This window comes from Leucoraja erinacea, chromosome 12 (genome assembly GCF_028641065.1).
Source record: "Leucoraja erinacea ecotype New England chromosome 12, Leri_hhj_1, whole genome shotgun sequence".
Lineage (NCBI taxonomy): Eukaryota > Metazoa > Chordata > Chondrichthyes > Rajiformes > Rajidae > Leucoraja > Leucoraja erinaceus.
Genome location: NC_073388.1, coordinates 56,559,577 through 56,583,202, shown reverse-complemented (window position 1 = coordinate 56,583,202; position 23,626 = coordinate 56,559,577). Strand labels below are relative to the sequence as shown.

The following is a 23,626-nucleotide window of genomic DNA, read 5'->3' as shown; positions in this document are numbered from 1 at the left end:
AATCATGTTGGCGTGAGAACATTTTTTGGATCCATGGGCAGGAACACAATCACGCACAGAAACACAAAACAGATGAGGTTTTTTAAAATATACTATCGCTATCATGTTGGCCTCACCACACGGATTTTTTAGTAATATATACGACTAAGTGGGACCTGTTGGGTCCCATTTTCACACGGGAGGCCAGGTCCCGAACGCAATATTCCACCTCTGCACCAATTCCAATATTCCAGCACTCACGCATAGCTCCCAACTGCGTAGGCGCGGCCTACAGGTTCCTGTTGTGACAACCCTGATTCCCCCCCTCTCTCCTCTCACCCCCCCCCCCCCCCCCCCATCCACTCTCAGCAGCTCTTTGGCGGCGCAGCCATTCCCTCCCATTGGGTTCCCATTGTGATGTAGAACACACAGGTATTACTGCACAGGTGCAGCTGATGAGCACGGCAAGTGGAAAGGGATTTATTGAAGTTTAAAATTTGAATAACTCTTAAAATATAACAACAATTTAAATGTTAAAGAGATTTATTCAGTCCATTCTTTCTTGTTCAGGGCTAGAAATTAACGGTTGCCCGGGTGCCAATGATCACTCAAAGTGCCGCCGGGCAACCTAAACGGCGAGTCATTTTGCCCGGCTTGGCAACTTGGTTTATACCGAAGATAGACACAAAAAACTGGAGTAACTCCGCGGGTCCTGCAGCATCTCTGGAGAAAAGGATCGTGAAGTTTTGTGTCGGCAACGGTTGTGGGAAAGATGCTAAGTGTGGCGTGACGGAGGGTCGGAGCTAAAGACGGGCAGCAGCGGCGGCAGCTCCATCTCCTCCGCCTCGCCCGGCCTGTTAGCGGCAGCTGATGCCACTCCGCCAACGGCGCTTTCAAAACAGACCCTTGGAGGGAGGTGTCGGTCAGAGGCAGGAGTAGGGGTAGGGTTAGGGGAGGGGGGGTGATTGGAGGAAGGATACGTACCAAAACACTCTCGACAGACCAGGACCGATCCCGGTCTCCGGCGCTTCAATCGCTGCCGAACTGCCACTGGATCATCCCCGTCCCCGCCCGAGAGCCTCCCCACGCCCGGGGATGGCCAGAAGCGTCGGGAGTCAGACGGGCGCGGTGCCCCCAGGCCCACAGCCAGCGCAGAGAAGCAGCGCAAAACCCAGCTCACTCTGCCTGTCCCACCAGGTTAACCAACAGCCATGTCTGGATTGAGACAGGGCTGTAGGCGAGACAGGCAGTTGAACTGCATTTAGCGCTGGATTGAGCTGAAATTACCATTCACAGAAGCCTCCGAAGTCTCGCGCATGTGTGAGTGTGCGCATACATGCACGGCCGCCAAGATATTCTGTCCGCGGTCCCCTTCATATTTTGGTTGCGATTTCCGTGCCTGACAGGTGTTGTCCGGGGAGCGTTGGCCTTCCTTCCCACCTCCTCTGCCCCTTCCCCTCTCTTTCTCATACGCCCCCCTCCACTCCCCTTATCCTGAGATACCTCCTCTCCATCCCGCACTGATCCCCATTCCTGCCTCTATTCAGTGCTCACTGACATCCCCTTTGCTTTCCCCCCCCCCCCCCCCCCCATCTATTCATCCTGCACTGATCTCCCTAGCCACCTCGCATTAATTCTCCTGCCACTCCCCATCAATTCTACACTGGTCCCCCAATTCACCCTGTACTGCCCCCTGCCCATCCATCCTGCACTGCTCACCCCTTCATCCTGCACTGCTCCCCCCTATCCATCCTGCACAGATCCCCCCCCATTCAACCCCACTGACATCCCCCGCGCTCTCCTCATAATTTTACCTACTCCAACCAACACTAATTCCCCTGCCTCAATCCATCCAATCCACACCGATTCATACACCCCCGCCCCCCCTCAAGACCCTATTGTGCAGGAAATGTCTTCAGGGCTAACATTGACTATGTTTGATAACGGAATGCAATCAAATATGTTTTAATTCCCAATGTTATTATTTATTTTAATCCATAAAGATGCATTAATTAAATTTTGAACACGTGAAACATTAAAACCGCAGTGTTCGATTGTCACTGACACATTATTACAGAATTCATTTTAATGGCAAATCAATGCTGTTAATATGGAGTATCAGTACTGTAGTTATTTAATGAGTACTATATTTTAATTTAATGAGATAAATTATGTGGAAAGCGAGAGTGTTTCTGTACCAATAGCAATAACGACCCATGCTATGGCCATGTCATGCTAATGTTCGGTCCTTCACAGAAAACATGCTTGTAGCTGAGCATATGGTTAAGCATATATGTTATCAAGGTCCAGGATTTATTGACACAGGTTGATCATATGCTGAATAATCCAACCACATTTTTGTTTGGAAGTGAAAAGAAAGAATAAAAATTGCATTAATTGCAATGTGTAAAAGGAGTTGAGATACCGTATTATAATTTTGCAGCGTCATTGTGGTATATATCTTGTCTTGATTGGTGAATATGTTAGTTTGTGACTTTATTTGAAGCAGAAATAATATGTGAATGCATAATTCCGACTAGTAACTACGCACTTCGTCCGAGCACGCGTCATGCAAGCCACCTAAAATGTCATGGCAACCTAAAAAGCTGAAAAGCTGCCAAGGTTGCCCAGCTGGCAACAGGGAAAAAAAGTTAAGTGAGAGCCCTGTTGTTGCGTCGCTTGTTGCGTTCTGCGTCGGGGGAGGGGGTCAGCTTCAGGCGGGAGCTGTCGGGAACCTGTGAGGGGAGCGTCCTGCAGCCGGGGGAGGGGGACTGCTTCAGGCAGTCACCAGTGGGGGAGGGGCTTTCTGGAGGGCTACCATGGGTGTTGTGGGCCGAAGGAACTGGTTTCCAGAGGGCTAGTATGGACATTGTGGGTTGTGGGCCGAATGGATTCTTGTGGACACAGTTCACTCAGCCACGGCTTGTGGATTCACAGTTCACTCAGCCACGGCTTGTGAACTCACAGTTCACTCAGCCACGGTTTGTGGACTCACAGTTCACTCAGCCACGGCTTGTGGACTCACAGTTCACAGGCACGGCTTGTAGACTCACAGGTCTGGACTCAACTCTCACTCATGGCTTCCGGGCTGACTGACCAGCCCGGCCTCCGGGGCTTTATTCTCCTCATCTCCCTCTTCCTTCCCCTCTCCTCCTACCCTCACCCACTCCCTCCCTCTCCATTCCCTACCCTAAGTCAATCCCTCCCTAACCCTTCTCCCCTGCCCTATCTCCTCCTCTCCATCTATCTTCCTTCTCCCCAACTCCTCACCTTGTGGGACGCGTTGCGTCCCATTCCCTCAACGCAATATTCCACCACTCACCGTTCCCCCAATGTACAAGCGCGGCTCTTTTCCTCTCATCCCCAGCACTCCTTCACTCTCCCTCTCCTCCTACCCTTACCCACTCCCTCAACTCTCCCTCCCTCTCTGTTCCCCTACCCTCAGTCACTCCCTCCCTTCCTCCATAAACCCCCTCCCCTCCATCTATCTCCTTGCTCCCCCACTCCATACTTATCCCACACCCCCACTAAACTCAATGTTTAAATAACATTTCTCCTCCACCCCTCACCTCTCCTATCCACTACCCCTGGAGCGTCAGCGCTCCCCAAAGCACATCAATCGTCCCCACATGGTGATGGTGGGGAGGGGGGAGGGGGGCGTCGGCGCTCACTTCCCCCACAATTAAAATCTCAATTTTTCTTTGTAAATGAAACCTAGTAAGGCATTTCAGAAAGTACCTTATATTTTAGTAGGCATTGAATACCTTATGGTATAAGCTATCAAGCCGATTAAGAATTTTGGGATCCACGGTGGAGGGATCTTTCCCCGAAAGTAGTACAAGTTTGGAGCAGCATGTGGTATAACTTGCCTTCATCAGTTGAGGCTTACTTAATGAAGTCATGTTGCAAGAAGACAGGCAGGCCTCATTTGGAGCATTAAAGTAGAATTGCAGGGTGAAATTGCAGACAGTGAAGGAGAGGCTGAACAAAAGGTTTTACAGCAGATATGGCATCATAGGGTAAAAAAGATAGATGGAGTTTACGGGAGGGCATACCTTTATGGTCAGAGGGGAAGAATTTTTTTCCACACAGACGAGGAAAGTGTGACATTAATGTAATGTTGCATTGAATGGTCAAATGTAGTTTTGCAGATATTTGGGAGGGCCTGTTCTGTGCTCTGTTCTATGAAACAGCCCAGCTATAAATTTTTGTAAATATCTGTCCTACAGCATTGACTAAAACTCTGAATGTATGATGCCTGGATCCTGGGAACTATCCCCGAAAGTAAGTAATGCAAGTGGGTTTGTGAGTGGTCAATTGGCAGCATGTGGTATTTCAACGTTACAAAACCGCACTTTGATCACTCGAAGTTGAGGCATACAATTATGGGAGCATTTACATGAAGTCATGTTGCAACTTTAATATAAAAACTTTAGGGCAGGCCAGCAATGGAGCGAAGGAAAGGAGGTGGAGCCAGAGGGCTGGGGGAGCGCTGTGAAGGGGAGGAGAAAGTAAGGACTACCTGAAATTAGAGAAGTCACTGTTCATACCGCTTGGGTGCAAACTCCCCAAGCGAAATATGAGGTGCTGCTCCTCCAATTTACAGTGGTTCTCACTCTGGCCCAGGACAGTAAGGTCGGATTTGGAATGGGAGGGGGAGTTGAAGTGCTGAGCCACCGGAAGATCAGGTTGGTTATTGCGAACCGAGTGGAGGCATTTGGCAAAGCGATCGCCAAGCCTATGCTTGGTCTCACCGATGTAGAGCAGCTGACATCTAGAGCAGCGGATGCAATAGATAAGGTTGGAGGTGCAGGTGAACCTCTGCCTCACATGGAAAGACTGCTTGGGGCCTTGAATGGAGTCAAGGGCGGAGCTAAAGCGACAGGTGTAGCATTTCTTGCGGTTGCAAGGGAAAGGGGGTGGTTCAGGTGGGAAGGGAGAAATTGACCAGAGAGTTACGGAGAGAGCGGTCTGTGCAGAAAGCAGACAAGGGAGGAGGTGGGAAGATGTGGCAAGTGGTGGGATCACGTTAGAGGTGGCGAAAATGTCCTCCTCTCCCACTTTGAGAAGGATTTCTTCAATTTTGCACTGGCAGCTATGACGTCACAATGGGATTGTACAATGTTGCTATCCTGATAAGGCTGAATTTTGTTAAAAATATAAGAAGATATTAAATTGGTCCCTGGGCCAGCTTACAGCTTATATTTAGTCTCAAATCAGGCTTTTCGCCAGTAGATTAATACAGAAAGGCAAGTCTAGGCTTGCCTCAGGTTGCTGTGTATTGAGATAATGAATGACTATAACATTTGTCTGCCATTTGACGAGAGAGGAAGTTTGATTGATCTCACTAAGAGGTATTGACAAGTGGGCGATGCCTTTAATATGTAAAATACCTTGCACCAATGTCCGATGCCTTTGATATGTAAAGTCCTTGAACCACATGACAAGATGCCTTTGATGTGACGCATCTTGTAGTAATCTTTATTCTCTGTATCTCTGACCGTGACTAATGTTTGTGGAATGTGCTAAGGTGACAAAAAAGCACGATATAATACGATGTAATTCTGTTGTTTGGGGAAGTGGAATGAGAACAGTGAAGTGTCTGTATTGCTCACTTGACTAGAATTCTCCCTGCCAATCGACCGATAATTTAAAGTTTTGAACTGGTCTACCAAATGTTTATGAGTTGTCTGTTTATTAAGAAGCAAACATGTTTGATTGTTATAAAAGTATATTTTTCAATCCCAGGTCCTTGGCAGCAAATGTCCTTCAGGGGAAGAATCTGCCAGCCTAACCCAGCACATATGTGATTGCAAAGCCTTTTAATTGCTCTCTAAATTGAAAGTTTAATGATTAGATTTGGATAACAATAGATGGCCTTGTCGCTGGCACCTACATCACAAAGAATCAAAAAATGTTAGTGTAATTGCATTTTTTTAAAAGTTTAAAATGAGGGAGGATGAAAAAATGAACCAACCTGCACAGTTGGGGTCAATTGATTGTCTCCAGGGAGTGCCGAAGCCACCCCCCCCACCCCCACATGGGGCTGATTGGCTTCGGGGAGCACCGACTGAGGATAAGGGGATAGGAGAGGGGGGTTGAGGTGAGGGAGGGAGTGGTGGAGGGGAAATGGTATTTAAACATTGTGTTTATTGGGGGAGTGGGATAGGTGAGGTGAGGAGTGGGTGAGCAGGGAAGATGGAGAGGAGGGGGGTAGGGAGAGGAGAGGGGCTATGGAGGGAGGGAGGGAGCAACTGAGGGTAGGGGAAAGGAGAGGGAGAACGAGGTGAGGGAGAGTGGGAGAGAAGAGGAAAGGGGAAAGACGAGGGAGGGTGAAGGAGGGGAGGGAGTGCTGAGTGCCCTATTTGCCCCTCCATGCTGGATAATTAGCAAATGTTAACCTCGCCAGAGAGCCCTACATTCCAAACATGGCCAAAGATTAGAACTTGGTTGTTCAAAAACCGGATTAACTTTGACAGCTAGGCTTCTGGTCCTATATCCCTCCAGAAATTGATAGCTAGAGCAGTGGCAGATTGAATTTAATCCTGATAAGTGAGGGATGAAGGATTTTGAATTCACACTTTATGTCCAAAATTATGTGAGAAATAGGAGAAGTGTCTTCACTTTAATTATAATTTCTTAATAATCGCAAGCTTTTTATTTAAAATTATGAATCTTCTTACCTCCAAGCGTCATTCCTGCTGCAAAGCACTTTCTCAGGCGACATGATGGACAGTTTTTTCTCCGTACTTTATCAATAGTGCAATCATTCCTGCTGGCACACAGAAACTTGTGTTTTCCTAGGAGAGAAAAAATCACATGGAGAAGTTTAAATGAAAGTTTGAATGAAAGTCAACAACTCTGGGAACAAGTGATAAAAATACATTAAGATACAACTGGGCAGGAAAATTTGTTGTCAGTGGAAAACAAAGCAATTATGCTGGAAATTCACCACACCTGTATGTGAAGAGTCAAGCAGTTAATGATTCCGGCTGAAGTCCTGCTGCTAGGTTATCAACCTGAAACATTAACTTTTCCCCTCTCAGTTTAAGAATAAGGGGTTTAAGAATTTAGAACGGAGATGAGGAAAAACTTTTTCACACAAAGAGTTGTGAGACTGTGGAATTGTCTGCCTCAGAAGGTGGTGGAGGCCGGTTCTCTGGATGCTTTCAAGAGGGAGTTAGATAGAGCTCTTAAAGATAGCGTAATCAGGGGATATGGGGAGAAGGCAGGATCTGAGTACTGATTGTGGATCATTAACCATGATCACATTGAATGGCGTTGCTGGCTCGAAAGGCCTAAACCTGCACCTATTGTCTATTATCTGAGCTGGATTGCTGCACAATTGATGTTAATTTCCAAAAAGAATCTTTGAGTACCCGTGTAAGGATTTACGGTGAGTGAAGTGGCACAGGTCAAATCGGAAACAGCCTTTGACCTCTGGCATTGGTGTCAACTGTGGAACCTGAAGTGGAATGTTGGTGGCTGTGAACAGTCCGTGAGGTCATCTCCCATGGTCTTGGAAAAGTCCTCAAGTTTCATGGTCAGTTTGGGAAGTGGGACATGGCGATGTCAGTGCAGGGCTCAGGAATGTAACAGCTCTTTATGTGCTGCCACAGAACAGGATCTTATTTACAATTGTTTCATTCTTTTATTTGTATGTGATTGTACTCATGTATAGCATGATTGGATAGCAAGCTGAACAAGCTTTTCAGTGCAACTCAGTACGCATGAGAATAATAACTAAACTAAAGCAGGGCTCGAAACTAGCGGTTGCCTGGGTGCCAATGGCCACCCAAAGTGCCGATGGGCAACCTAAATGCCGAGTCATTTTGCCTGGCTTGGCACTGCAGATACTAGTTTATATCGAAGTAAAAACAAAAAACTGGAGTAACTCAGGGGTCACGCAACATCTCTGGAGAAAAGGTATGTGACGTTTCGTGTCGGCAGCCACGACGGCTGTAGTGCAGGGCAAAGATACTAAGTGCGGGGTGACGGAGGGTTGGAGGGAATGACGGGCCCTGCACAGCGGCAGCGGCGACGACAGCAGCTCCACCTCCTCCTCCCACCCCTCGCCCGCCCTGATAGCGGGCGCTGCTTGCCACTCTGCCAACGGCGATAACCGATTTCAAAACAAACCCTCCCACACGCCGAGGCCTCCTTCTGCCGTCGGGAGCACCGTACCTTCCTGTTGGCTGACGACACTTGGCGGTGGTCAGGGACAGCCAAGGCAGCGGGGCGATAATGCCTGTGTTGTCCCGAGGAGCGATGACTTTCCTTCCTCTCCACCTCCACCCCTCTATCTCTCTCCCATGTACGCCCCCCTCCACGCCCCTTATCATGAGACCCCTCCTCTCCAACCTGCACTGGTCCCCATTCCCACCTCTATTCAGTCCTCACTGACATCCCCTGTGCTCCCCTCCCCCCATCTATTCATCCTGCACTGATCACCCTATCCACCTTGCATTGATTCTCCTGCCACTCCCAATCCATCCTACACTGGTCCCCCAATTCATCCTGTACTGACCCCCCCTTCCCATCCATCCTGCACAGCTTCACCCATCCATCCTGTACTGATCCACCCATTCATCGCGTACTGACCCCCCTCCATTTATCCTGCACTGCACCAATCCCCCCCCCCCCATCCATCCTGTAGTGGTCCCCCATTCATCTTTTACTGAACCCCCCATTCGTCCTGTACTGAACCCCTCATTCATCCTCTACTGATCCCCCATTCATCCTGTAGCGAACCTCCCATTCATCCTGTAGTGATCCCCCCATTCACCCTGTAGTGATCCCCCCATTAATTCTGCACAGACCCTCTGATCTACACTGTACTGACCCTCCCATTCATCCAGTGCTGATCCCCCCCATTCATCCTGCGCTGTCCCCCCCCCCCCCCATCCAACCTATACTGATCCCCCCATTCAAGAAGAATGGGCGGGTCAGTCTGAAGAAGGGTCTCGACCCGAAACATTGCCTCATAGATGCTGCCTCACCCGCTGCGTTTCTCCAGCATTTTTGTCTACCGTCATTCATCCTGTACTGACACTCCCATTCATCCTGTACTGATCCCCCCATTTGTCCTGTAATGATCCCCCCCATCCATCCTGTACTGATCCCCCCCCATCCATCCCGTACTGATCGCCACTGAAATCCCCCGCGCTCTCCCCTCACAATTTTACCTACTCCAACCAACATGCACTAATTCACCTGCCTCAATCCATCCATTCCGCATCGATTGCCTTCTCAACCCCCCCTCCCCCGCCATCTACCCATCCCGCACTGATTCACACACCCCCCCCCCCCCCCCCCCCCCCCCCCCCCCCCCCCCCCCCCCCCCCCCCCCCCCCCCCGCTCGACCCTATTTTGTTGGAAATGTCTTCAGAGCGAACATTGACTATGTTTGATAACGGAATGCAATCAAATGTGTTTTTATTCATGGAAACATAGAAAATAGGTGCAGGAGGAAGCCATTCTGCCCTTCGAGCCAGCACCGCCATTCGTTGTGATCATGGCTGATTGTTCCCTATTCCCTATCCCTGACACTTTATTACAACATTTATTTTAACGGCAAATCAATGCTCTTAATATGGAGTCAGTACTGCAGTTATTTAATGAGCAACTTTCACAACTTTACGTTAGATTTATCCAGGTTTTACTTCTACAGTCGGTCATATACATCACAAATTTGGTCAGGAGATATTTCAGTTCTGAAATGGGAATGATGGAAACAGCGTTTATCAACACATTTTTTTTAAATCTGGTGCATACAAACTGGGTATCTTCATTGCTGTTCACAACACATACATCTAATCTGAATGTCCGGTAATGTGGCGTTTTGAAAACCTTTAAATATATTACCAAAAGAACATTTGATGCAGTTATGTCCTTTGGTCATCTCTTGTAAGTTAGTGTAATGTTTAACCTGTCAGATGGGTATAGTCGATTTTAACAGCTATTATCATAAAATGCCTTTAGAAATTTCCTTGCAACAAAAATATAAAATTGAATAGTATAATATATAAGAAGAACCCAATTATTCACAATATAATAAGAATTTGGAAACAAATAAAAGTATCCTTGAAATTAAATAATTTATCAGTACTAACCCCACTATTGAACAACCCCGCATTCAAACCTTCTCTCATCGACAACACATATCAACAATGGGATAGACTGGGGATTAGGAAAGTAGGGGATATGTATGAAATGGGCAAACTGTTATCATTTCAACAATTAAAATTAAAATTTAAATTGAAGGATAATCAATATTTTAAATATATACAGGTATGTGACTTTATGAAGAAATATACACATAGATTTCAAACTATATTTTTAGATCCTTTAGAAGAAGCAATGAATATTAAGGCTGATTCACAAAAAATAATATCATACTTTTATAATAATATATTAAATAGAGAATCACCCTCAACAGAAGCATTAAGGGAAGATTGGGAACAAGAGCTAATGATAAAGATCTCGAAGGATAGATGGGAAAAGTATTTGATGAATACACATAACTGTTCTATTAATGCAAGACATAATTTAATTCAATTCAAATTATTACATAGACTATATTATTCAAAAACGAGGTTGAATAAATTTTATCCAAACGTCCCTCCCAGATGCGATAAATGTTTGTTTCAAAACGCTAATATAACACACTCATTTGTAGGATGTACAAAGTTGAATAAATTTTGGAGTGATATATTTGATATATTTACAAAGATTTTCAAGTCAAGAATAGAACCCAAAACAGAATGGATTATATTTGGAATAATAGGAGAAGATACCAATTTAAATAAAGATCAAAATGTTTTTTTTAATTATGGGTTAATAATTGGAAAGAAATTGATACTTAAATTTTGGAAAAATACAACCACACCAACTGTTAAAATGTGGATTAGGAATATGATGGACATAGCACGCCTTGAAGAAATGAGACTCCGACTAATAGATAAATATGACCAATTCTTAAGGAGTTGGTCTCCTTTCATCGACTTTTTGGAATCATGTGATGCAGCGGTACCGTAAGGATTGCTGATTTCAGTTCATGACGCGGATAGATCTACATCTAGTGGGCGGCGCGACTCTCGTCAGCAGCGGCCTCTGCAGTCTGTCCGCGGTTTATTATTTTTTGTTTGTGTTTTAATGTAGTTTTTGTTATTTTTTGTTGGGGTGTGTGTGTGGGGGGGTGGGGGTGGGGAGGGAGGGGTGGGGAAACTTTTTAAATCTCTCCCTGCACTGGAGACCCGACCTTTTTTCGTTGGGTTTCCGTTGTCGTTGGGGCCGCAACGAGGAGCGGCCTCCAACAGGAAGAAGCCGGGGACTCTGGTGCTACGACTCACCGTCGCCGTCGCGGGGCTGGCCGAGTCCGGAGCGGGTGGAGCGGTGGAGGAGCGCTGATGCTGCTGCTGCTGCTGCTGCTACCGGAGAGTCGGAGGCTCCAACGGCAGGTCTGTGGACGGTGGCACCGGGAGCCCGCGGCTCCCTGGAGGGAGACTGCTTTTCAGGGCTCTCGCAACGGCGACTTCCCCCGCCCGAGTTGCGGGGTTGAAGAGCTCCTGGAGCGGGGCCTTTACAGCACCACCCCGCGAGGCTTGGAATGGCCTCGGGACTCTGCGAGCGCACGCCGGGGGCTCTAACAGCAAGACCCGGTGTGCGACCTCGCATCACCCGGCGTGGCTTTAATGGCCGCGGGACAATCGCCATCGCCAGCCGGGGGCTTTGACTTTGACTCTGACATCGTGGGGGGGGAGAGTGCAGTGGAGAGATAAGTGTTTTTGGCCTTCCATCACTATGATGTGATGGATGTTTATGTAAATTATGTTGTGATGTTGTGTCTTGGGTCTATTTGTTTGTAATGTATGGCTGCAGAAACGGCATTTCGTTTGGACCTCAAGGGGTCCAAATGACAATTAAATGTATCTTGTATCTTGTATCTTGTATCTCCGAATACAGATTTGAAAAATTCTCTTTTAAGGGGCCTTCTCTTCTATTTCTACTTTCCACTTTCTCTCTTCCTTTTTTTATTTTTTATATACACACTTCACGTTTTTCTACTCTCTACCATCTATTTTTCCACTTTTTCCCCTTTCTATTGTTTTCTTTTTCTTGTCCTGCTTACTTCCTTCTTATAACATAAAACTAGAGGTTGTACATAGAATGGATTACGGTATTAAAAGTGCCACTGTACTGTTTTGTGCTGTATTAACTTCTAATAAAATTTAAAAAAAAAAAAAAAAAAATTTCCTTGCAACCTGTATATTTTGTTGCGGATAAATTATGTGGGAAGCGAGAGTGTTTCTGTACCAATAGCAATAATGACCCATGCTATGGCCATGTCATGATAATTTTCGGTCCTTCACAGAAACCTTGTTTGCATCAATCTGAAGTGTGCATGGTTAAGCATATATGTTACCATGGTCCAGGATTTATTGACACAGGTTGATCATATGCTGAATAATCCAACCACATTTTTGTTTGGAAGTGGAAAAAAAAATAGAAATTGCATTAATTGCAATGTGTAAAATGAGTTGAGATACTATATTATAATTTTACTTCGGAGTCATGTGAGTGACTACGTGAAGAACCCCGCTTACGACGCATATGTCATATCGCATACACGCATTGAACGCGTCGCACCTGGGGAGGACGTCCCCTTGAACGGGAGAACTGAAAAAGCCGACGGACGGCAGGTAAGTGACTCTGCATTTCATCCTGTGTAGGAAATGGACAGAGCAACGCGTAGAAAGGCTGTAAAGAAGCTGCAGGACGTCAGGGGCGAAGGTGCCGGGGCCCTGCAGCAGCAGTCGCCGGCACAGGCAACTTGTATGGAGACATCAGCTGTGCCGGATTTAAACCCCGCGCCGGGAAAAAGAAATCCTAGACCGGGCGGGAAGGCAAGGCGCAAAGTACATCACTGCGAAAGTGATGTGGAGAAGCCTCTGGATAATACTTACCTATACCGGAGTAAGGATGAGCAGCTGCAGGATATAGCGCAGCCAGCAGCGGCCACTTTTGCGGAGCTGGGAAACCGGTACGAGTGGCTGCGGCATGTTCGGCCGTCAGCGACAAGTGCCAGGGAGTACCGGGACTGCGAGCAACGGCATAATTATATGGGGCGGCCGGGAGCGACCAGTGCCCGTAGGCATGAGGACCGGCTGCGGCAAAAACCGCGTGCGACTAGTGCCCGAGAGCACGTAAGTCGGCTGGAGGGGTTGTTGGAGGAACTTCTCCAGAGTGGCAGGCTCCAGAATATGGACGATAGCCACAGTGGCAAAGGTGTAAGTCCCTCAGCAGATTACCATAAAGGGCCACAGCGAGCAGCACCGGAAATTGGAGGAACAGCACCTCATATTCCGTTTGGGGAGTCTGCATCCTGGGGGCATGAACATCGAATTCTCCCAATTTTGTTAGTCCTTGCTGTCTCCTCCCCTTCCTCAGTCCCCCTGCTGGCTCCTCCCATCCCCCAGCTTTCGGGCTCCTCCTCCTTTTTCCTTTCTTGTCCCCGCCCCCGATCAGTCTGAAGAAGGGTTTCGGCCCGAAACGTTGCCTATTTCCTTCGCTCCATAGATGCTGCTGCACCCGCTGAGTTTCTCCAGCTTTTTTGTGTACCTTCGATTCTCCAGCATCTGCAGTTCCTTCTTAAACACCATAAAGGGCTGCTTGACATTTCATCCTCCTCGGAAGAGGGTGTTGAAGGGCTGCCTGTGTCAGACTCTGAACTAGAGATGGAGCCACATTCCCATATGGAGGACGAGGAAACCAAGTTGCTGGACATGGTGGGGCAATACTTTCAGCAAGAACAGACTGGCAAAGATCTAGAGGCCAGGATGGCTGCCAGCATTGAGTACATGTCTACACATCACCTGCAAGCCAATACCTTTGCTGAGGTGTTGGCAAGACATTTACCTCCGGGAAATTGTGGGGCTCTGAATGTGGCCAGTGTTAACCAAAGTATTTGGAGACACGTTGGTCAGGCAATCAGGAGTCAGGATATAAAAATTCAAAACGCTCTGAAAGGTCTCTCGGCGGGCATAACAGCCTTGGCCCGTACGCTAGAGAACGTAGACATGACGAATGACCATAAAGATGCTATAGCGCATTTTTGCAACGTTCAATTTGAACTTAATAATATTAGGAAGGGGGCTATTCAGCTAGCTCTGGATCCAAAGTTTGCAATCCTGTGCAAGCAAAAAGCTATAAAACCCCAAACCCTGTTGTTTGGGGGTGACCTGTCGAAACAGGTCAAAGATTTGGAAGAGGAGGCCAAGACTTTGGGCCTAATCAGAACAGCCAAAGGATAACTTGGCAAACGATATCAACCTTATGGGCCTCCTAAAAAAGGTAGTACTTATACTTATAGTACGAGAAATTGGAGAGAGGCCAGAGGTAACCAGCAGCAGCGTCCTTTTTTAGGGGTTGGCCCGGGACGCCCAAAGTGGAAAATGCGCAAGCCTCCGCTTCAACATCTACCCCACCCTCAACCTCAAGGCCCTCCGCAACCACGGTTGAAACCAAGAAAGTAACTAAATTTCCACCGATAACCATGGAGGTAGGTGGGTCTGTGCCTCCAGAATTAATAAGGAGCACGGAAGTTGGAGGGAGGTTGCAATTTCATTTGGAAGCATGGTGTAATTTAACTATGGACAGATATATCCTTAGCAGTATTAAGGGATATCTGATAGAGTTTATACACATACGAAACCCTCCAGTACAACATACACCGGACAGAATATACATGCTTACCAAATTAGAACAAGCTAAAGCTCACATAAAACTACAAAGGTTGTTCACTAAAGGAGTAATTGAAATGACCAAACATGAACAACAGGAATTTGTCTCAAACATATTTATTAGACATAAGAAAGATGGGGGTTGCCGTATTATTATTGATTTATCAACGCTTAACAATTTTGTGCAATATGTTCATTTTAAAATGGATACTTTTAACACTGCTACAGAGTTAGTTTTAGCGGGCTACTTTATGGCAAGTATTGATCTTCAAGATGCTTACTATACGGTACCCATCAGAGGTGAACACAGGCGGTTTTTGAAATTTAACTGGATGGGACAGCTTTGGCAATACAAGGCACTACCAAACGGGCTAACGTCAGCCCCTAGATTATTTACAAAAATTCTTAAACCAGCTTTGGCATTGCTTAGACAACAAAACTGTAGAGTAATGGCATATTTGGATGATATCTTTATTGTGGGGAAAACTTATGAATTGGCTAGTCAGGCAGTGGTTGCCACAAAACAATTGTTGGAACATCTGGGATTCATTATCCATCCAATTAAGTCAAAATTAACACCATCTACTAATATTGATTACTTAGGGTTCACCATTAACACACTTGATATGTTAGTGACTTTACCTATAGGGAAAGCTACGGAGTTACAAAAGGATTGCACAGAGCTTATTAATACCTTTAAACCATCCATCAGACGGGTAGCCAGGATTATTGGGAAAATTGTAGCTACGTTTCCTGCCATTCAATTTGGACGATTACATTACCAAAATTTACAGAGAGAAAAAATTAGAGCACTCAAAAATAATAGAGGCCATTTTGATAGGCCAATGGAGCTAACAATAGAAGCCATAAAAGAACTACAATGGTGGGAACACAATGTTAAGTATAGCTCCAACCCAATAGTTATTCTAAACCCATGTATGGTATTGCAAACAGATGCCAGTGCAATTGGTTGGGGTGCAACGGATACCATCTCGAGCTGTGGAGGGAGATGGAATATACAAGAAACTAACCTACTTAACACTAAGGGTATAAATTACTTAGAAATGTTGAGTGCGTTTTATGGTCTAAAATCTTATTGCTCGGGAATGAAACACCATCATGTTAGATTGCAGACAGATAATACCACGGTGGTGGCATATATAAATCATATGGGTGGAACTATATCAACATCCTGTGATGAGTTGGCAAACTCTATTTGGCAATGGTGCATCCAAAGGAATATTTGGTTATCGGCTACGTATCTACCAGGGATACTTAATTTAGTGGCAGACGCCAGGTCACGAAAATTTAATGAAAATACGGAATGGATGTTAGATAGAACGATATTTGCTGAATTCACAGCAAAGTGTGGAATAACGGATATTGATCTTTTTGCATCCAGGTTAAATCATCAATTTCCAAGGTATATATCATGGGAACCAGATCCTGGGGCAGAAGCTACAGATGCATTCTCGCTGCACTGGGGGAAATGGTTCATTTATGCATAGACATAGTCCTCAGTTGCTTGTGCATCCAGTGACTCAGGATAGCCATCCTTGCCATAAATATCTGAATGTATTGGTTTGTAGACTCTGAAAGACCGCTTCGGGATATGGGTCTATCTGATAGAACTGTGGACATGATCACAGCAGCACAGAGAACTTCGACTCAAAAACAGTATTTATGTCATATTAAGAAATGGACTAAGTACTGCCAGAATAACAATCTGGACCACAGGAAGATGGATGTTCCAGCTGTGCTAGAATTTCTCACCAGCCTGCACTATGAAGGACTCAGTTACAGCACGGTGAATAGTGCTAGAAGTGCATTGTCGAGTTATTTATGGCAAGGCACAGAAAGACAGGCTGTGGGCTCACATCCTCTAGTAATAAAACTGTTACGAGGCATCTTTAACACCAACCCACCAAGGTCTAGATACAGCCAAATCTGGGATGTGAGTGTGGTCCTAACCATGCTAAGGAATTGGTCACCGGCTACAGCTTTAACTCTGAACAAACTCACTATGAAAATGGTAATGCTAATGGCGCTGGTCACAACGCAAAGAGTCCAGTCATTGCAGAAATTAAGATTGGATAGCTTGACTGTGGCGACAGGAAGTTTGATATTTGTGATCCAGGACCTTATTAAGCAAAATAGACCAGGATCAGCGGGTCAGGTCATAGAATTCATAGGCTATCCGGAGGACGAACGCCTCTGTGTAGTGAAACACATTGTGTTATATATTGACAGAACAAGGGCTATCAGAGGCAATGAAAAGGCTCTTTTGATCAGCCATAAGAAGCCGTACCATAGAGTCTCGACAGACCATTTCGCGGTGGCTGAGATATGGCTTAATACAGGCGGGAGTGGACACTAATGTATTCAAATCTCACTCCACCAGGGTTGCAGCTACATCGGCAGCTAATCGCCTTGAGGTACCGATGGACCAAATCCTCAGGACTGCAGGATGGTCATCAGATTTGACAGATTTTACAACAAACCAGTTAGGAATGAAGGAATGTTTTCAGGGGAAAATTTTAAGTTCTATATAATTTATACCTGAAACTTACAAGGTTTATGATTTGATTTAATAAATATTATTTATCATTTACGTTTTAAAAAATTGGTATGAATGTATTTCTTGAATATCAGTAACAGTTTCTCCCAAACTACCAAGGCAGTTGTGAAGCATGGACTCGTTCCACGGCATGGGGTCACAGCTTTGAAATCTTCACGTAGTCACTCACGTGACTCCGAAGTAAAATAGTAAGATTAAACGAGAACTTACCAGTTTGAAGTTTGATCTTTATTTTATGAGGAGGAACGTTGAGGGAATACGTGCCCTCCGCTCCCACCCTCATATGGTCATATCTTAAACTGGTATCTCTTTAATAATCTTACTATCTTAGGTCATTATAGTGTATCTGTGACCTCACACCGCTGCTTTGAAGGATGACACGCATGCGTCGTAAGCGGGGTTCTTCATGTATTCCCTCAACGTTCCACCATCACCTACCACCATCCTTGTTTAATTTAATTACTTGAATTTAAATTCCCAGGCTGCCAGTGTGAGGTTCAAATTCATGAGTTTGAAGCTCTTGCTGTAAGTCCAGTTGATGAAGCCAAGTTTTAGTAAAAATATAAGAAGATATTAAATTGGTTTCTGGGCTAGCTTACAGCTTATATTTAGTGTCAAATTAGGCTTGCCTTAGGTTGCGGGTGTGTGAGATAATAAATCCTATAACATTGTCTCCCAAGTGACAGGCAGAGAGAAGGAGCTAGAGAGATATCTTTGAAAGTAAGATGCCATAAACCAAATGACCAATGTTTATGGGGAGGAGGCAATAAAGGAAGAGAGAAATAGCCAGTCACATCTTTGTAAACAAATGACCTATGTTTATGAGGGACCAAGTGACAAAGAAGATATACAATGTTTTTAGTATATCTTGTACCATGTAAACAAAAGGTTTGATGTGATGCATTCTGTGGAAACCTTTTCCTGTACCTCTGACCATGACTAATGTCTGTGGAATGTGCTAAGGGGGAAAAAAAACTATTTAAAGCAATGTAATTCTGTTGTTCAGAGAAGGTGGCTGAGGACAGTCAAGTGTCTGTGTTGGTCACTTGACTGGAGTTCTCCCTCCCTTCCATCGGCCGATGTTAAGTAAAGTTTTGAACTGGTCTACCAAACAGTTTGTGTGGTGTCTGTTTATTAAGAAGCGAACCTGGTTTAGTAGTTAAGATAAGTAACTTTTTCACAGTAACTTAACCACTGCTTGTGCAGCAGGAACTGCACAATTGCATCACACCTGGGGCGTAAATAATAAATTGATTGTAACAAAAACGAATGTAACTTTTCAAAACATATTTATTTTAAAACTATTTTCTAATTCAAGTTGACATACAAAACCCAAACGACAAGATTATACTTTCCCACATTTCTTGAAGAGAATATAAATGCTGACAATGTATTTACATATCTGAGGATATGACATGGACATCACACGCCACAGCACTTGTGAGTAAGGCAAGGCAACGCCTTTACCACCTCAGGCAATTGAGAAAATTCATAGTGTCTCCGAGGATCCTCCAGTGCTTCTACTCAGCGGCTGTGGAAAGCATCTTGTCCGGCAATATTACAATCTGGTTTGGGAATTGCTCTGCCCAGGACAAGAAGGCTCTGCAGAGAGTAGTGCGTTCGGCCGAACGCACTATGGGAACTTCACGCGCCCCTCTGCAGGAACTATACATCAGGAGGTGCAACTCCAGAGCCAATAAGATTATGGGAGATCCCTTCCACCCCTGCAATGGACTGTTCCAGCTGCTCCGTTCAGGCAAACACCTCCGTTGCCATGCTGTGAGAACGGAGAGGTTGAGAAGGAGTTTCTTTCCAGAGGCCATTAGGACTGTAAACTCCTATCTCACCAGGGACTAACTTTACTGTACCACTCTACTGCTTTTTTAAAAATTGCTGTTTTTTCTTTCCCTTTTTCCTTCCGCCCACAATATTTAATATGTAAAACAATATGTGATTCTGTTCCATTCTGTTTGTAGTTTGTTAGGGTTTGTTTGTTTGTTTTTTTGCACAAAGTCCGCGAGCATTGCCACTTATCATTTCACTGCACATCTCATATGTGTATGTGACGAATAAACTTGACTTGACATATTTAGATTACTAATAGTGTAAAGAGTGCATCTGATGGATTATATATAATTCGTTGAAAAGTCTGATTGAAGTTCCAGCCAGTTTTGTGTTCCAAAAGTAATTCTAAGAAAATAAATATTAAACCATGCAATGTATTGCTCTGAATTCAGCAAAAACGAAAAATGGATTGCTCTGAATTCATTAAGTCACCAACAAAAATATTCTTATCATGAACAAATATATTTATTTGTAATTCTATTTGCAAGGCAGAGTCCTACCGACTGCGAAGGGCGGTGAAGGACGCAAAGAGAAGGTACAGGGACAAGATGGAGTTACACATGGAGCAGCAGGACACCAGAAGCCTGTGGCAGGGGCTACGGATTGTAACCAACTACCGAAGCACCCCTCCCTCACCCGCATGTGCCGGCACCTCCCTAGCTGACGACCTGAACTCCTTCTACGCTCGTTTCGAGAGGGGCAACACCACTCCAGGTCTGCCGACTATCGACAATACCGACAGCGGGCTGGCTAACGAAGCTGAAGGGAGGAATATGCACACATTCTCGCTGTCCGAGCACGACGTGAGGAGGGCACTGACACGGGTGAACACGAGAAAAGCTGCAGGCCCCGATGGCATCTCGGGGCGAGTACTCAAGTCCTGTGCTACGCAGCTAGCTCCAGTGCTCACTACATTATTCAACCTCTCCCTGGACAAGTCCGTGGTCCCTGCCTGCTTCAAAAAATCCATCATTGTACCGGTACCAAAAAATGCCTCCCCAGCCTGCCTGAATGACTACCGTCCGGTGGCCCTTACCTCGGTAGTCATGAAATGCTTTGAGAGGCTGGTGAAGAATCACATCTGCGCCTTCCTCCCTCGGAACATGGACCCGTTGCAGTTTGCATACCGTCCGAACAGGTCCACGGACGATGCGGTCTCCCAGGTCTTGCACACCGCTCTCTCCCATCTGGACAGCCAGAAGGGGGGCTACGTGAGGATGCTGTTCATAGACTACAGTTCAGCCTTCAACACGATAGTCCCCACCAGACTGGCCGGGAAGCTACTGGAATTGGGGCTCAACACCTCCCTGTGTGCCTGGGTCCTGGACTTTCTCACCGCCAGGCCCCAGGTAGTCAAGATGGGAGGGAATACATCAAAGTCCCTCACCCTGAGCACAGGATCGCCCCAGGGTTGTGTCCTCAGCCCCCTATTGTACTCCCTGTACACACATGACTGTGTGGCTAGGTTCAGCTCCAATTCAATAATTAAGTTTGCTGATGACACTGTGGTGGTGGGCCTGATCTCAGACAATGATGAGAAGGCCTACCGGGAGGAGGTGGCTGATCTAGCACTCTGGTGCCAGGAGAACAGCCTCCTCTTGAACATCAAAAAAACGAAGGAGCTGATCATGGACTTTAGGAGGGCACATCATCCGAGGACGTACACTCCATTGAGTATAAATGGGGATCCTGTGGATAGGGTGAACTGTTTTAAATATCTGGGAGTCCACATCTCTGAGGATATGACATGGTCATCACACGCCTCAGCACTGGTGAGTAAGGCAAGGCAGCGCCTTTACCACCTCAGGCAATTGAGGAAATTCAGAGTGTCTCCGAGGATCCTACAGTGCTTCTACGCAGCGGCGGTGGAAAGCATCTTGTCCGGGAACATTACCATCTGGTTCGGGAATTGCTCTGCCAAGGACAAGAAGGCTCTGCAGAGAGTAGTGCGTTCGGCCGAACGCACTATAGGAACTTCACTCACCACCCTGCAGGAACTATACAACAGGAGGTGCAACTCCAGAGCAAACTAAATCATGAGAGACCTCTTCCACCCCTGCAACGGACTGTTCCAGCCGCTACGGTCAGGCAAACGCCTCCGTTGCCATGCAGTGAGAACGGAGAGGTTGAGAAGGAGTTTCTTCCCAGAGGCAATTCGGACTGTAAACGCCTTTCTCACCAGGGACTAACTCTACAGAACGTTTTTCCTTCTATTATTTATTATGTAAAAGAATATGTGTGTTATGATTGTGTTTATAATTTGTTTGGTTGTTTTGTTGTTTGTCTTTTGCACAAAAGTCCGCGAGCACATCTCGTATGTGTATGTGACAAATAAACTTTACTTGACTTGACTTGACTTCTTAATCAGGAGCATATTTTTCTTTGCTTTATCAAGATTTTCTAAACTTGTCTATAAGAAAGGCACAGTATTTTATGAACCTTCACACATCAGAAATAAGGTTCTACTTCTACTAAAGTGTGGTGGTGGAGGTGATTATGAATGGAACTTATGAATGACTTAAGTCAGGTTAAGGTTCTTTTTTTTAAAGTCAGATTAAATAGCATAGATTACTTACTCAAAATTGCAAAACAAAATTGAACGGGTTGCTAAATTTATGTTCAGAGAAAAAGTTTTTCCATACATTTAAGTTAAATAATTTAACTAAATGGATTCCTCACCTACGTCTCCACTGTGTCTCGCAATTTTGTTCTCACTCCCACTCCTTCCAGATTCAAAAAGGATGGAGTTCATCTTTCATCCCCAGCAGACTCCGCATCCAACACATCATTCTGCATCATTTCTGTCCCCTCCAACGTAATCCCCACACCAATCACAACTTCCCAACTCCATCCCTTTCCGCCTTCCACAGAAACCACACCCTCCGCTACTACTTGGTTGACACATCCCTTCCCGCGATAACCACCCTACCCCCAGGTGCTTTTCCCCTACCACAGCAGGACATGTAACATCTGTCCCTATACCTCCTCCCTCACCTCTATCCAGGGACCCAGACATAGTTCATGTGCACCTCATCTAACCTCATCCGGCGTGGCCTCCTGTACATCGGCAAGAACAAGTGTAGACTTGGCGATTGTTTTGCCGAATACATGCTCGGTCCACCAAGGCCTGCTGGATCTCCTGGTTGCTAACCATTTTAACTCCCCTTCCCATTACCAAACTGACCTGTCTGTCCTGGGCCTCCTCCATTCCGCCACGTGGAAACTGGAGGAAACAACACCTCATATTCCTCTAGGGTAGTTTACAACCCATTTGCATTGAATTGAATTCTCCAATTTTAGGTAACTGTGTAACCCTCCCTCTCTTGCTTCTTCCCTCATACACACTTCTTGCTCTCCACCCCTGCCTCACCTCGATGTGCACCTATTTATACCGTCCCCTCCACATTCCTTCACACAAAAAAAAGAGGGAGAAGGGGGGAGAAGGAGAGGGATGTCATCTGAAAGCTGGAACACCTCAGCAGCTTTCTGCTTTTTAATAGCCAGTTCTGGGTTTTTTTAATCATCAATTTCAGGTTTAATGTGCTCTGAATATGTTCACCATTGTTTTTATATATTTGAGTCACACAGTGTGGAAATAGGCCTTTCGGCCCAACTTGCCCACACTGACCAACATGTCCTATTTACACTGGCCTGCGTTGGGCCCATATCCCTCTAAACCTGTCCTATCCATGGACCTGTCTAATTGCTTCTTAAACGTTGCGATAGGCTATCACCGCTGGCATTAACACCCACCACCTTTTGCATGACAAAGTCACCCTCCTATAAATTCCTATAAAATATTTCTCCCTTCACCCTTTAGTTCTCTATTCCCCCTCTCTGGGCAAGAGACACTGTGTGTCCACCCAATCCATTTGTCATGATTTGGTACACCTCCATAAGATCACTCCTCATCCTCCTACGCTCCAAGGAATTGAGTCCTAGCCTGCTTTCGCTACAGCTCAGGCACTCGAGTCCTGGCAACATCCTTGAATATCTTCTCAGCATCCTTTCCAACTTGACAACATCTTTCCTATAACATGGTGCCCAGAACTGAACACAATACTCTAAATGCAGTCTCACTAACGTCTTATATAACTGCTACATGACCTTCCAACTTCTATACTTAACACTCTGACTGAAGGCCAATCTGCAATACCATCCACTTTTGTATCATCTGCAAACTTGCTAATCTTGCCACGTACATTCTCATCCAAATTATTGATATAGATAACAAACAGTGATGGGCCAGCACTGAACCCTGAGGCACACAGCTAGCCTCCAGTCCGAGAAGCAACCTTCCACCATCACGCTCTGCTTCTATCCATGAAAGCAATTTTCTATACATTCAGCTATTTCTCATTGGATCCAATGCAATCTAACCTTCCAGAGCAGCCTACCATGTGGAACCTTGTTGAATGCTTTGCTGAAATCCAAAATCCATATATACAATGCCCTCCATAATGTTTGGGACAAAGACTCATCA

General features: G+C 45.7%; 1 protein-coding gene across 2 annotated transcripts in view; it reads right to left on the bottom strand.

Moving 5' to 3' along the window:
* The window catches only part of LOC129702391 (androgen receptor-like), a 215,098-nt gene that overhangs the window by 105,781 nt on the left and 85,691 nt on the right, over positions 1-23,626 (bottom strand). For both annotated transcript variants that reach the window (XM_055644168.1, XM_055644169.1), the window contains exon 3: positions 6,663-6,779. In XM_055644168.1, coding sequence (XP_055500143.1) covers positions 6,663-6,779 — 117 coding nt within the window. The remainder of the gene's footprint in view (positions 1-6,662; positions 6,780-23,626) is intronic.